Source organism: Giraffa tippelskirchi, chromosome 11 (genome assembly GCF_054371585.1).
Source record: "Giraffa tippelskirchi isolate mGirTip1 chromosome 11, T2T-mGirTip1v1.2.pri, whole genome shotgun sequence".
NCBI classification, from domain to species: domain Eukaryota; kingdom Metazoa; phylum Chordata; class Mammalia; order Artiodactyla; family Giraffidae; genus Giraffa; species Giraffa tippelskirchi.
Genome location: NC_137285.1, coordinates 124703784 through 124720599, shown reverse-complemented (window position 1 = coordinate 124720599; position 16816 = coordinate 124703784). Strand labels below are relative to the sequence as shown.

The 16816-nt window shown below is 38.3% G+C and overlaps 1 protein-coding gene across 1 annotated transcript in view; it reads right to left on the bottom strand.

The window, feature by feature from the left end:
• Positions 1–16078, bottom strand: part of MRPL48 (mitochondrial ribosomal protein L48) — a 47554-nt gene extending 31476 nt beyond the window's left edge. Inside the window, exons 1-3 of the mRNA XM_081539600.1 lie at positions 15958–16078; positions 8945–8997; positions 7895–7932 (exon numbers count right to left, since the gene is read on the bottom strand). Of these exons, the coding sequence (XP_081395726.1) occupies positions 7895–7932; positions 8945–8997; positions 15958–15978 (112 nt within the window). The 5' untranslated portion in view covers positions 15979–16078. The remainder of the gene's footprint in view (positions 1–7894; positions 7933–8944; positions 8998–15957) is intronic.
• Positions 16079–16816: the final 738 nt, after the last annotated feature.

Sequence of the window (16816 nt, the reverse complement as noted above, 5' to 3'; positions counted from 1 at the left end):
GAGAGAGACTTACTGCTGACTTTATACTCTTGAATCTTTAAAAATTTTTTTCATGTACATGCATTATCTACTCAAAAAAATAAAATAAATAAATTGAGACTCGAAAGACAGATATGGAGTTTGTTAGGTAAAAGATAGAGTGAATGTTGCAGGCAGAGGGAATAGCATGTGCAAAGGCCCCAGTAGGTGACACAGATTGGCATAGTCAAGGAACTAAAAAGGCTGTCCATGTGGCTGAAGCAAAGCAAGAGGGACTACATGCACCAGAGATTAGGGTGGTGGGTTGGAACCCACCACTTTGGGCCTTGTTAAGGGTTTGTATTTCATGCTGAACATCAGAGAAATTATATGCCTAATGTATTTTTAAAAGATCACTTTGGTTGTTGTGGGGGGAAGGCGAGTGTGAACAGAAGTTCAAGCAAAGATTCAAGTAGTAGCCTTAGCTGAGTTGTTAGTCTTCCTGTATCCACAGCCCCATCTCTATTCCATCCTCTAAAGCTGACAAATGAATCCTTCTAAAACACAAACCTAATCATGTTATTTTCTTTCATTAATTCAACCATTTATCCATTGCACACACACAATTTTTGAAAAGATCTTTGCTGTATTTCAAAATGTTTGATGATTTTCCACTGTCTGGAGTTCGTACTCCTTAGGCAAGCATTTAAGAACCTTAATTTTGTAATTTAGTTCCAACCACTTCTTGTCCTTACTCTCCATCCTCCAGGCCTTTATAACTTTGCTTCTCAGCCACAGAGCTACACTTGGCATTCTGTATAAACCATGAAGTTCTCCTGCCTCTGCGCTGTGCCAGGCTGTCCCCCATGCCAGGACTGCACCTCTCTGATTGGTGATATCCTTCATTGCCTCCAAGACCAGCTTAAATGTCATCTCTGTGCTTCCCTAAACATACAAACGTCATCAAGAGTTTACTTTATGGTTACAGCTCTCCCATGCCTCCATTGTATAGAAAAATATTTGGTGTAAATTAAAAAACAACAACCCAGGTGCTAGTAACCATCTTTAAGTACATAGAAACTCAATCACCCACCACTGGTTTTAAATAACAGAACCAAAAGTGATCTTTGAGATGATGACACATCTTAGGTGAAAATGATGCCACAAATGCTTGCCTCAGCTTCTCATCTACTGGAACTCCTTGGCAAGGAGGCATTTTCAAATTCAGTTTGGGGCAATTCCTATAATTAGAGCAGCTGGTTAATTAAGAAGTTAGTTCAAACTACTGTTAAATTAACCATTTTCTCTCTTAAATAAACAGTTTTGGTCAAATTACCAATGGTTAAACTGCTTAATTAGCCAGTTGTTTTAATTATAAAATGTACAAGTTTCAAAGCCTCTGATTTCCATTAAGTTCAACTGAATTTTTTCCCCCTGCTTGTGTCATTAAGCTGGTTTCCTGCTGTCATATTAACACTGCAGCCTCCTGAGAGAAAAGGCAACTCTTTTCATTGCAGAAGACAAAACCCCAGGACTTCAAAAGGAGGCTTTGAAAATCTTTCAGTTGGTACAATTATAGAATGTAATCATGTATTGAGTTTTCCCACAACACGTCCCTTCCCTTTATATATGCCAGCGTCAACTGTCCTTCATTGTCCTTGTTTACTAAACTGGGAACTAAACTCATCAATCCAGGATGAGGATAAACAACTTCATTTTAATTATTTCTCTTTCAAGATTGGAACAAGCATTTAGAGCAGGGCTATGCAGGAGGGAAAGAAAGAAAAACTGGGTAACCCCAGCCAAGAATCTAATTACAGGATATTTTTTTTCCATTCCATAGACCACAAGTCCCTGAAGTGCAAATACAACCCCGAGCACCTGGCAAACAGTGTGTGTTCAGTAAGTGTTGGGGTGCTTTTGTTTGCTTGTTTTGAAATTCTAGAGATATTTTAACAAGGCAATCTGCAATGATTTGGCTCTGGCAGCTACCCACTTTTTTCAAAATCTCTTTTCAAACTTCTTTCAGTTTTTCTAATTACACTGAACTACTTGGACCTGAATGTACCATGCTTTGCTGACTCCACCTTTTTGCTCATGCTATAATAAGAGGAGTCTGAGTTCCCTTCATTTAACCTCCGTATATATTTACCTCTCCATGTACATTTAAATCAGTAAAAAAAAAAAAAAAAAGATGGTCACTACAATCAGGCTTTTCCCTTAGAGAGAGCAGCTGGGATGGTAGCCAGGACCCACAAAGTATGATGGGTAAAAGGTAGGAAAGGGACACTGCTTCCTCCTCATTTTTTCTGAACACCATCATAATTCAATTTTAAAATGTCTGACTTTATAGAAATGTCAAAGACCTGTGAAAAATGCCAACAAAGCTGTGTCCTTTCAAAGAGAATTACCTTGGCATGCAAGGTAAGTTACCCTGGACCTGGGAGCCTTCTAGGTACTGAGATTCCACAATTGAAATGGGCAAAGGAAAGGATAAATGGCCAGTAAATGTTTGAAAATATGTTCAACCAACTAACTAGTAATTAAAGACAAATTACAAATAAAAGGGATGGCATTTTTTTTAACTTATTATTATTATTATTAATAGCAGTAAACGTAAAAAACAACACTCAATATTGATGAGTATATAAACAGTGATTCTAAAATACCAAAAAAACCCTACAAAATGGTGCAATCTTTCTGAAGAGCAATTTGGTAACACACATCAATAGCTGTAAAAACGTGCATTTTCAAGGACTTCCCTGGCAGTCTAGTGGTTAAGACTTCAAGCTTCCAATGCAAGGGGCTCAGATTGGATCCTTGGTTGTGGGGAAATTAAGATACCAAGCGCAACCAAAAAAAAAAAAAACCATACCTAAAAATGTGCATTTCTTTTGGCCCAACAATTAGACTTTTAGAAATATATATCCTATGTAAATAATCACACAAGGGCACAAATACTAATGTGCAAGTATGTTTATCATACATTTACATTTCAAAATTTTGGAGACAACTTAAAATTTGTCCAGATAGGAAGCTAAGTAAACTGCTATTGTCCATCTTTCTTTTCAAAAGGATCTTTTTTTCAATTGGACTTTTTTCAATAGCATTTAACATGCCCCCATTTGATCCAGCTTAAAAAACAAGAATAAAACAAAGTTACCTCAGAATTAGGTAGCTATCAGATACAAAAATATATTTCAAAACTTTAGTAACCAATAGTATTAAAACAACTTGGTACTGCTATCAAATACGCAGATAGATCTATGAAACAACACAAAGTTAAAATACAGTAGGTTCTACATCTATATGGAAACTTAGTATATGACAAGGTGACATCCTCAAATATATGGGGAAAATGTGGATGTTTCAATAAATGTTAAAATAACTGGCTGCCCATTTGCAGTGGAAAAAACTGCATCAATACCCACTTCTAATTCCAGATGGACCACATGTTAAAAAAAAAACAAAAACAGAAGATAAATGAAGGATTTTTAAAAATAATCTTGAGGCGGGGAGGAGACATCTTTCTAAGCATGAAGCAAAATCTAGAAATCAAAGATAAATGAACTTAGCTACATAAAAATTTTAAACTTCAATTCAGCAAAAAGCAAAAAAACAAAAGTCAAGGAATAAATGACTAGAAATAACACAAAGCATTTATGATAGGAAAATGCTTATTTCCTTACTATATGAAAGCTATATAAAAGTTCTTACAGATCAAAAATGAAAAAGCATACAATTCAAAAGAAAAATGCGCAAAAAATATAAACAGGCAGTTCACAAGAAAAGAAATACAAATGGCCAAAAAAAAAGGAAAGATGACAAACTTTCTCAAGAAATGCAAATTAAAATCAGACATAATTTTCATCAGCAAAAAAGTAAGATGTTTTGTAAAACCCAGTTTTGGGCCAGAAAATAGAAATGTAAATTAATACAACTTCTCTGAAGGGCAATCTGACAATACTTACCAAAATTTTCAACTCACAACTCATTGACTCAGCAATTTCAATTCCAGGAATTTATCTTACAAATGTACAGGAACAAGTTTACAAAGATGTATAAAAATGGTTGCTGCAGCATTTTTGAAATAACAAAAACTGAAAACAAGCTAAATATCCAGCATTAAGACATAGGAATATACATACATAACATTAATGTTCATATACCATAAAACTTTCCTGAAGAATATACAAGAAACTGCCATCAATGCATACCACTGAGGAATAAGACCTGGAAACAAAACCTTTCATCATATACCCTTTTGTACAATTTCTATTTATTTTTAACATCTGCATGCTTTTATAATTTTCAACAGTTGATAACTTAAATGTATTTCTAAAACCTTCCTCAGAATACACATCAATTCAAAAGAACTTATTATCTGGTTATGGGATAAGAGATGAGTCCAAGACTAGGGGACAAACGGGTCTTGAACATAATCCTTATTTTTTAATATATAAGAAAAAAATAAAACAATGAAAGTCTAACAAAATGTGCAGTGCTTAGTCGCTTAGTCATATTTGACTCTTTGCGACCCATGGACTGTAGCCTGCTAGGCTCCTCTGTCCATGGGGATTCTCCAGGCAAGAACACTGGAGTGGGTTGCCATGACCTACTCCAGGGGATCTTCCCAATCTAGGCATCAAACCCAGGTCTCCGGCATTGAAGCCGGATTCTTTACCATCCGAGCCACCAGGGAAGCCCACAAACAAAATGTGAATAATTGCCAAATCTGGGCTCACTGACATATTACCTTTTCACTTTTCTATAATTTTTTATATCTTTCAGAATTAAAAGTGTCATTAAGAGAAACATAACCATTAAAAAAAATCTTTCCAGACCTCCCTGGTGGGCAGTGGATAAGAATTCACCAGTGGATGCAGGAGCCATGGGTTCTATTCCTGGTCCAGGAAGATTCCACATGCTGTGGAGCAACTAAGCCCCTGCAATACAACTACTAAGCCCCACTCTAGAGCCATCAAGCCACAACTACTGATCCTGCAGGCTGCAACTACTGAAGCCCAAGCACCTAGAGCCTGTGCTCCACAACAAAAGAAGTCACTGCAATGAGAAGCCCGTGCACCACAACAAAGAGTAGCCCCCACTCGCTGAAACTGGAAAAAGCCCACACAAAGCAAAGACCCAGTACAGCCAAAAATAAACAAACAAATATATATAAAATAATTTTTTTTTAAATCTTTCCTTAACCCCACATCCCTCTCCAGCTCCTGCCAGTTCTCTCTCCTCCCATTCAAAAACAAACTTCTTAAATACATTGTCTGTAACAGCTTTCTCTAACTCCTGAATTCCCATTCACCTGTCAATGTAGTTGATTTTCACAACTGACCTCACCACACCTACACAGATACTACTCTCCCTAAGGTCACTTCTATGTTGTTAACACCAAGGGATATCGATTAGTCTACATCTTTTGCAAGCCCCTCTCAGCAGCACACAGCTGAAACTGGTTAACCACCCTCTCCTTCTTAAAGCATTATCATTTTGGTTGCCATGAAACTATATCATTCTGGTTTTCTCCTACCATGCTGGCCTCCCTTTTCAAGCTCATTAGCCATCTCTTTCATCCTCTACCCAATTGTTTAATGTTGGAATTCCTCAGGGCCTGATCCTTGGGCCTCTTCTCTACTTGTGTTCCTTGGATAGTCTAATTCATTCTCAAGAAAAATCAACAGTATGATGACTTTCAAATTCAGTTTCAACTCAGACCTATATTTTGAGCTCAAGATCAGTGTCTCCAACGGACTACTTAGTATATTTTCCTCATAAGCACTCCAACTTAACATATTCAAACATCAGACTCAGATTTTTACCCTACAGATTGTTCCATTTAAGGCAGTATATTCAAAACAAGTATGTAGAATATTTATTTATTATAGTGGAAACATATTCACCATAGATTAAGTGGAGGGAAAAAGCAGATTATGAAGCGTTATATATAATTTGTTCCCATTACTGCAAGACAAAAAAATACATATATACACACAGAGACAGAGACAGAAAGAGAAAGAGAAAAGGCTAGAAAAAGATCTGGTAGGATATACACCAAAATGTTAAGCAATAATTTGTGGAGGATAGGATAGGATTACAAGTGATTTTTATTTTCTTCACCTCCTTCAGTTTCTTCGTGTGTGTGTGTGTGTGTGTGTGTGTGTGTGTGTGTGTGTGTGTGTGTGTGTGTGTGTGTGTGTGTGTGTGTGTGTGTGTGTGTGTGTGTGTGTGTGTGTGTGTGTGTGAAGTATTTATTTTCTGTATTCTCTAAAATGCATGCTTTTCACTTTTACAATCAGATTTTCTTAGCTCTTTTTTCCTTTCCTGATAGGACGTAATATAAAATTCAGAGCATCAATTATTAAGTTTTCTTGCTAAAACTATTTAATTTAAATCTAGTAAAAATTTTAGCTCTAACTTCCAGTTTGCAGGAAGGGGACAGAAGAACATGTCATAAAATACCACAAGGAAATAATCAGACAAATTAAAAAGCAAGGACATTCTATAAGTCAAACAGTCTAGCCTAATCAAAAAGCATCTGTTGCAGAAATAAAATAGTGAAAGAACTGTTCTATATTAAAGGTGACATTATAGCAAAATGCAAAGCATGACCCTTCTTTGGGCTCTTGGTTATAAATAATCTCATAAAAGACTTTTGGGGGACACCCAAGGAAGTAGATAGAGTATTAAATGACACTGAGGCATTATTATTAATTTTCTTCAAGGAGATAATGCTATTGTGGTTCTTTAATAGAATGGAAAGAATATCCTTGTTTCTAGAAATGCATGCTTAAGTATTTAGGGGTGAAGCATCATACATCTGATCAAGAAAGCTGAACCTGACAAAATGTTAACAAAAGTTGAATTTAAGTGATGGGTCTAGAAGTGTTCATTATATTATTCTTGGGCAAAAAATTATTTCTTACAACACTGTAAGTTTTCAAATGGCAAGGACCATATCATCTTAATTTTGTACCACCAGCACCAAAAACGCATCCTAGTCCAATAAATATTTGTTGAGAGAATGAATAAATAAAAAGAAGCACATATTTTGAGGGGTTGGGCTTTAGGCCTAGTAGAAGTGGTGATTCTCTCTACACATTGCTGCCATTGTCTGAAATAATTAACAGATGTAAAACTTATGTCATGCATGGCACATAATAAGCACTCAGTAAATGTTAGTTCCCATCCTTACTTCCATTCTTTTATTTCTGATACTTTTTTTTGGCCACACCATGTGGCTTGTAGGGTCTAATAAAGTTCCCCAACTAGGTATCGAAACCATGCTCCCTATAGTAGAAGTGAAGATTCCTAACCACTGGACCACCAGGGAATTCCCTGTTTCTGATACTCTTTAATCATAAAACAGATGTCATTATCTAATGGCTGCTTTGAAATCTGTCACACAATAAAGTAAAAATGGCAAGTAATAGGATTGAAACATTGAAATTCATTGAGTTAACTAGATTGAATGGATTTATTTTGGATAAAATCCTGTAGAAAAAGCCTTAGCCTGGTAGATAATGGACATGAAAGACAGGTCTGGAATAGTAGCAAAAATAATAATAACAACAGTTAACATTTTTGAGCACTTTATATGTTTTACCTCACTGAATCTTCAAATAATTCACTGTAGTTTTACTATAAATTCCCCTCATTTTTTAAAGTGAGAAACCAAGTCATAGAGAGGTAGTTAAAGGTCACAGAACAGTATGTGGTAGAGCTGGAATCCAAACCTACTACAGAACTCTTGCTCTTAACCCACAATTTATGTTCTTGCCCATTGTCCAATTCCATGTGAGAGGTAGGACTTGGTCCTGGCCAATCTTCCCAAAGATATATTTGGCAACTTTTCAGACAAAATTATACTAGTGCTAGAGGGTCACTTAAATCAACAAGACCACATTAGGAAATAACTGCTTACCTGCAGAACAGATGGGATTCTCTCCTGAAGTTCTGAACCTAAAAAGAGGGAGAAAGCATGTTCAGTACAGTTAGATACGCACATTTTATTTGCACAGCTACCAAAACTTGTATGCTCTTCATTATAGATATGTCAATACTACACTTTTCCTTATTCTATCCTTCTCTTCTTTCCATAAATATTATTAAGTACTTACTATGGGTCAGACAACGTGTTAGGTCCTGAAGATGCAAAAGTAAGTAAAACAGCTCTATCTATGGTCTAGTTGGAAGAGAGATGAGTAAACAGATGTGAGCCACAATACAGTCCTGGTACAGAACAAAAACACATACAAGATTTAATGGAATACACAGGAAGTGTGACGATTTCCACCAGGGGATGAAACTACTGGAGCGGAGTTTTTAAAAACAAAGAACTATTCTTGATTGTTTAGCCTTACAGAAAAAGCATTCTAGGCAGATATGAAAGTAGTATATCTGGAACAGCAAGCAGGTGGGTGTGAGTGGCACTTCAGCAGCAGGGAAGGGGGCAGGGCAAAAGAGGTAACCAGGGACCAGGTTATGAAGACCTCATAAGCTGTGGTAAGGAATTTGGTCTTTGCTCTGTGTAGGCAGTAAGGAGCTCCTGGCAGAGTTTAATCACAAAAGTGAGGTGATCAGGTTTAAGTTTTGGAAAGTTAACTCTGGTGAGTAATGAATGGGAAGAAGTGAAACTGAGACAAGAGAAACTACCAGTAAAGTGGTTCTTACAATAGCCTTGCGTTATTAGAACATATTTCAAAAGTAAGGCTGATGGGATTTGTCCAGGAATTAGATGTAGAGTAACAGAAACAACAGTATCAAGAATGACTCCAAAGATTCTGTCCCATGCAACTAGATAATTGGAGTTGTCATTTACCGAGAATAGGGAAGGAGTAAGATGGCAGGGGAGTTAATCCTTGAGATGCTTAAAAAACATGTAAGGGGAGATGATGAAAGAAGAATGCTGTGTGAACATCCTAGTGGGATGCAAATATTAGCTATATTTAATTACTGTTATTAACATCCTTACCTCAAGAGGGAAAAGGCTTGCTTAAAAATGGTGTCATTCTTCAGACACAGCACCTATAGCAAAACAGCCACATTAGACCAACCATAAGCATTCACAGACCTCCAAGTACCTCTTCACCAAGAGGCTAGAAACCCACAGTACACAAACCAAAACAAAACCCAAGTCTCTTGTCTAGCAAAGAAGCTTCCCTACAGTTAATACCAAACATGCAGGCAAACCAAGGCCATGTTCTTTCCTATTTCACCCACTACAGAAAAAGCTGGAAAAATAGAAGCCCCTCTTTTTGGGGCTGCTTTTTTTAATTCACTCTATTTCCCCTTTCTAATTTGATTTATATTTTCTAATACCAACAACCATTATGCATGTGTCAAGCACAGGCACCATGCAAGGGACTTTCTGAATTCTAATTCTCAAAACACTGTAAGGCAATTCTACAGGTGAAGCAACTAAGGCCCACAGAAGTTATATTCCAAGAAATTACAGCTAACAAGTGGCTAAAAGGACTGCTTTACTCCAAAGACTATGTCTCTATTACAGCATACTGTCTCTTTTAATAGTAACAACAATAATAACAACTATACCAACATGAACAAAATAATAATAATGAAAGGAGGTAGTTGCAGTCACAGCTTCCCTTCCCAATCTTACCCCTAATAACCCAGTTATCTCTATCTCACTCTGCCCTGCTGGCACTCACTCAAAAGATCACTGGTATAGCTTTGCTAAGGTAGTCCTTAACATAGAGGAGGTCTTTTTATAAAGTAGCTAGATAATAAGTAATAAATGACCTTAAGGTTCCATTATATAAAGAGAAAATCCTGTCCACTATGATAACAATTTCAATTCCTTCAACATGTATGTGTTAACAGCCCATTATGTGTAAAAGCCTTCAGAAACAAAGGAAAGTCTGAGCAACTGTCATAGACAAGAAGAGTCTAAGGAGACATGACTAAATGTAATATACTAGGTAGGATCCTACAACAGAAAAAGGACCCTGGATTTTTAAAAAATGAAAGAAATATTAGTAAAACATGGACTTGATAATAATATATCAATATCAGTTCATTAATTATAAAAAGTATACCATACAAACAAAATAGGGAAAATTGGATATGGAATTGGATAAAATTGGATATATCCAGTATTGTCTTTGCAACTTTTCTGTAATTCTAAAACTATTCTAAAGTTTTGTTTCGCTTTTTTGGCCATGCTGCATGGCATGTGGGATCTTAGTTCCCCTACCAGGGATCAAACCCCTGTCCCCTGCAGTGGAAGCACAGAATCCTAACCACTGGACCGCCAGGAAAGTCCTCTAAAGTTTATTTTTTAAAAGCCTATTAGGTGCCAACTATTGTGGTGACTATGAAAGGGACTATAAGAACAAAATGTAACAATATGAATGAACTTGGAACCTAAATAAAAGAAGGCAGTCACAAAGGGCCAGAATTGTATGACTCCATTTATATGAAATATCCAGAATAGCAAATCTATAGAAAAAGAAAGACTAGTGGTTGCCTTGGGTTGGGGGGTCTGGGAAGCTGGGGATGACAACTAAGGGATATGGGACGTCTTTGGGACTTCTTTCTGAGGTGATAAAAAAGTTCTAAAATTGCTTGTAGTGACGGTTACACAACCCTGAATACATTAAAAGTCATTGAATCATACACTTTAAATGGGCAAATTGTATGGTATATGATATATCTCAATAAAGCCTTTTTAAAAATGCAAGCACGACCCCCGTTTTATAGGAATTTGAATGGCTGGAGATATGAACATACATTTGTATTAAACAGCTAAGTAATACCACAGCATCATATGATTAAGTCAAAATAGGTGGCACAAACAACTGACACCTCTAGCAGGAAATCCAGGTGTTAATGGCAAGAAGTTCTCTAACTTTGGAGAGCTTACAGATATTGCTGAGAATCTGCCCAAAGTCATGAACCTTCTCCCCAGACATATATAGACACAAATATGCAAAAGGCTGCATACTGAACACAGAGAATTATAATCAAAATCTTCTAATAAACTATAATGGAAAAGAATCTGAAAAAAATGTATATATTAATATACATATATAACTGAGTCACTTTGCTATACACTTGAAACATTGTAAACCAACTATACTTCAATTTTAAAAAATGCAGAAAGAAAATGCAGGATGTAGAACCAAATAAAGTGAGGGAGGAAAAAAAGTTTGCATACTACTTCAAGAGATTCACTGAAACTCTTAATATCCCCCACAGAACACTATGCTAAAACAAGAGATCCTCAAAGGCAAGAGTCATGTCATCTTCCTCTCAGGCACACTGTTGTTTTAATAAATAAATAAATGATTAGGAAGAAGTGAATGACTGCTAATCATTGCTACCATTTGTTACTACCCACATCTATTTTGCTGAGCACTTACTATGTGTCTAAATCATAATTTCATTACCAGATAAGTATTATTATCCCATTTTACCGTTGAGGAAACAGATTAGGTACGATTAAGTAACTTCAATTGTAACAAAGTCAAACAGCTACTATCAGAAGGAGCATAGGATATTAGGTTTCTGACTCCAAAGCCTGTGATTTTCCCCTATTCTACACCCTTTCTCCCATAAATGAAGGTGTTAATGCTTAGGAAATCAGGAGGGAAATGTTCAAATTTAGGAAAAGTCTCCCACAGAATGTGAGGTCATGAAGATTGGGATATGAATAGACAGAAGGAAGGACAAAGTATATAGACAATCCTAAAAATGACAATTAAATCAGATACTAAAAGACTCTGTAAACATGTGTACAATATTCTTAACCTAATGCTGGCCAGCATAAAAGAGCAGAAATAGGGGGTCCGGCTGGCTCCCCCACCACTGGCCACCATACCCTGGTCAGTAATTTTCCCCTCTGGAGTTAGAGCCAATGACACTAAGGTCCCTCCAGGGCCAAGATCTATCAACCAAGACAAACAGAACAGAAATCAGACTGAACAGAATGTACTCTTAAATGGGTCACTTCATACAGAAGAGGTATTGGATGGGAAGAAAGATCTAGATAAGACTGATTTTTCTTCACTTTAAATGTTCAGATTTCTGAGTCTCCACAACAGCTATGAATTTAATTATCTAAAAGCTAACCCTTTTTAAGGGTGGACAACTTTCTGGAAGACATCCAAATTCTGGCATGATCTCTTCCTTTCAGCTCTGGGAAATGTGCTTCCTCTTCCCTACAATGCTCGGCATTATTTATCAGGACAAAAGTCATCTATTTGGGGACTGTGTCCATAAATACTCTCTCTCCCCAGTCAGCAAAGGAAGAGCAGCTCCAGCTCTGGAGCAAATGGAAGAGGAGGCCAGTGACTCTAGTGAATGAATGAGCACATAGCTGCTGCCGCAGGTTACAAAAATACTTGTCCCATAAGCTTGGGAGTCAGGAACCAGGAAAGGACTACACAGCAACTTAAAAACCAGTCATGAGGCAAAATCTATAGCGTGTGAGTAGCTTCAGACACCAGAGTCCTGGGGTGGGTGGTGACCGTAGTGGGTAAGGGTTCCAGGAGGCAAGCAACTGAGAGCTGTTCTATGAGTATTAGCAGAATATATTTGTATACTAACAAATATTACTTAAAATAGCATTGTTACTATCACTTACAGAGTAATCCTTTGTTCTAAGTACTTTGCTCAATTTTTCATCAATCCTCTAATAGAGGCATTGAAATAATTGCCTCTTTTTATACAGGAAAAATATAATTTATATAATGATGTCCTTTTCATTATAGGGGACTGGAATGCAAAAGTAGGAAGTCAAGAAACACCTGGAGTAACAGGCAAATTTGGCCTTCGAGTACAGAAGGAAGCAGGGCAAAAGCTAATAGAGTTTTGTCAAGAGAATGTACAGGTCATAGCAAACACCCTCTTCCAACAACATAAGAGAACACTCTACATATGGACATCACCAGAAGGTCAACACCGAAATCAGACTGATTATATTCTTTGCAGCCAAAGATGGAGAAGCTCTATACAGTCAGCAAAAACAAGGCTGGGAGCTGACTGTGGTTCAGATCATGAACTCCTTATTGCCAAATTCAGACATAAATTGAAGAAAGTAGGGAAAACCACTAGACCATTCAGGTATGACCTAAATCAAATCCCTTATGATTATACAGTGGAAGTGAGAAATAGATTTAAGGGACTAGCTCTGATAGACAGAGTGCCTGATGAACTATGGAAGGAGGTTCGTGACATTGTACAGGAGGCAGGGATCAAGACCATCCCCAAGAAAAAGAAATGCAAACAAGCAAAATGGCTGTCTGAGGAGGCCTTACAAACAGCTGTGAAAAGAAGAGAAGTGAAAAGCAAAGGAGAAAAGGAAAGATATACCCATTTGAATGCAGAGTTCCAAAGAATAGCAAGAAGAGATAAGAAAGCCTTCCTCAGTGATCAATGCAAAGAAATAGAGGAAAACAATAGAATGGGAAAGGCTAGAGATCTCAAGAAAATTAGAGATACCAAGGGAACATTTCATACAAAGATGGGCTCAATAAAAACAGAAATGATATGGACCTAACAGAAGCAGAAGATATTAAGAAGAGGTGGCAAGAATACACAGAAGAACTATACAAAAAAATCTTCATGACCCAGATAATCACGATGGTGTGATCACTCACCTAGAGCCAGACATCCTGGAATGTGAAGTCAAGTGGGCATTAGGAAGCATCACTATGAACAAAGCTAGTGGAAGTGATGGAATTCCAGTCGAACTATTTCAAATCCTAAAAGATGATGCTGTGAAAGTCCTGCACTGAATATGTCAGCAAATTTGGAAAACTCAGCAGTGGCCACAGGACTGGAAAAGGTCAGTTTTCATTTCAATCCCAAAGAAAGGCAATGCCAAAGAAGGTTCAAACCAATGCACAATTGCACTCATCTCATACGCTAGTAAAGTAATGCTCAAAATTCTCCAAGCCAGGCTTCATCAATACATGAACCATGAACTTTCAGATGTCCAAGCTGGTTTTAGAAAAGGCAGAGAAACCTGAGATCAAATTGCTAACATATATATATACATATACAACAAATACTCAGAAAAGGAAAGGCAGTGGGGTTTTAGGAGGGATAGAAAAATCTAGGCTCCAATCTCAGTGCTACCACAAAAGAGACTATTGACCTGTAAGCAAAGCATTCATTCATACACGCATTTGGTAAATCATTTGAGAACTATTATATATCAGGTATTGTACCAGTACTTTCCATCTCCTTATTTGTTGTGCCTGCCAAGATTATCTCATAGGGAGATTAAATGAAATTATGAAAATGAAAGCAGTTCATTACCTGCAGAATAATGTTAACATTCCTATTTGTATAGTTCTTCAAACAAAATACTCTAACATTATTTTCTATAATTTTTATAATTCCATATAATGGTCATTATCACTCGCATTTTACATATAAGAAACTGAAGCAGAGAGGCCAAATTACCTGCCTAAGGCACACAGCTAGCAAGAGGTAGAACACACCTCTGATGCAAATCCCATAAACGTAAAGTATTAACTAACACTTCAGACAGGCAAATACAAGACTGCAAATGATTAGGTGCCAAAAGATAATACCAGCTAGGAGTTCAAAAAATAAACAAGCACTTTGGCTAGAATGGTCTGAAAGGTTTTAAGGAAAAGATGAGATCTGAGGTGGGCTTTGAAAAATGGAGCATTTGGAGGTGGTGAAAAAGTAAGAGCATTCTGAGAAAGCTCCTGAAGATCAAAGATTCGGAATTCAGTATTGGGTAAATAAACAGGACATTACCTGGTCAAAAGCGACAGGTCAGAATAGAAGAGGGAAATCAGTAACAAAGGAATCTGGAAGGGAAAAGTGGCATCGGACTCAGAGGGGCCCTATACGCCCTTATACCTTCAGGTGATAGCCTATGACAGATTTCCATGGGTTCTTCAGGAGTATGTGTGTTGTGTGCTGCGCTTAGTTGCTCAGTCGGGTCCAACTCTTTGCGACACCATGGACTGCAGCCTGCCAGGCTCCTCTGTCCATGGGGGCAGAATGGCTAAAAACAGTACTCCTTGAACAATGATCCCTCCCTTTCAGCAGCATTCCTCAGACTCAAAGCTTTTAGAGTAGGAGCTTGGAGTCACCAATTTGACCATCTTTAACAATTAAATTTAGAAACTTTCCAGGTTTTTTTTTTTCCCCTATAATTCCTTTCACCAGATCTAGTCAAATTCTCACAATCTGGCTAAAGTGAACAACTGGGAGTTATTTCGTTAAGAATAAAGTGAGGTTTGAGATCTTAAGGAAACAAAGCTAGAGACATTCAGGGGTTGCCCCAAAGTAAGGACTAGTAGATCCGTGAGCGACAATGATCATGTTGCTTTATGTATCATGGAGGTATAGTCTCCAAATTAATTCCTCAAATAAAATTTTAACATAAATTGCTTAAAAAAAAGTCATTACTCTAAACAGTATGATACAACCGAAAAAGCACAATTTTAATCTGTTAAGAGGACAAAGGAAAGCAAAGGAATGCTTTATGGTGGTTCATACGGTTTTACTGCAGTTACGTAACTAAGGCTTCCTAAGTCAAAACGTTCTTTTTATTACGCTTCCCTATCGCCAAGTAGCCTCACATCCCAATCTGTTCAACGAGTCAAAACGGTATTCTTAGAAAAAAATCGGGAAGTTGATGACTTAGAGCAAAAATAAAATGACCTGCTCAAGGTCATAGATACTATCCGGACCTATACGGGTGATTCCCATTGCAGGTCTCCTCTCGTTCCAGGCCAATGTGCCGCGAGGGTAGCACGGAGGGGGCGTGGCGCGCGGGTTACCGCAGCCCAATCCTCCAGGGAACAGTGGAGAAAGCGCAACCCTTTGACAGGGCGCCGCACGAGCTGCCGGGAAGAGCTTGTTCTTGCCCAAGTCTCTTACCCGGATGTCGGCAGCCGCGTGATAGCCCCTCCGCCCCCTCCCAGCTCCGCTCTCCTCACCACCTCTCCCGCGCCCAGCTTGGATGGACTGCGTTACCTTTCCTAGTGCTCCGTTCATCCTTGGCGGCAGCGCGGCCCGTACTTTTGCCAGATGAAGATGGGCGCAACAAGCCGCGACCCCAGGGTGTCTGAAAACACTGACGGAACGCCCTCGATCCGGTCCGGTAACAATATCCGACCGAGACTCACTCAACTCCCGCAGCACCTTGGTTCCGGCAGCTTCTGAGACTCAGTGTCTAGAAATCCCCTCAGTCTCCGTTCTCATTACAGCTCAAATGTCACTTTCACTGCTACTTCTTCAGGCAGAAATAACTGCCATCTCTGTTTTGCCCCAATAATTTGCAGACAATTCTGCTATTTGATCTGCCATACTATATATTATCGGTCTCCCTGATAGCTCAGTTGGTAAAGAATCCGCCTGCAATGCGGGAGACCTGGGTTCTGTCCCTGGGTTGGGAAGATCCCCTGGAGAAGGGAAAGGCTACCCACTCCAGTATTCTGGCCTGGAGAATTCCATGGACTGCATAGTCCATGAGGTCTCAAAAAAGTCGGACACGACTGATCGACTTTCACTTCACTCACTATATGTTAATTATTTGTTAATTTCTCTTTCCCGTGATTAATTGCGAATTTCTCACAGGTAACTCTAGAGGTAAAGAATCTGCCTGCCATTGCAGGAGGCGGAACCGCAGACGCGGTTCTATACCTGGGTGGGGCAGATCCCCTGGAGAAGGGAATGGCAACCACTCTAGTATTCTTGCCTAGAAAATCCCATGGACAGAGGAGCCTGGCAGGCTACAGTCCTTGTGGCTGCAGAGAGTCGGACACGACTGAGCAACTAAGCCGCAGCAGGGACTGAAATCCTGCCTGATTAATTCATTCCAGGGTCTAGCACA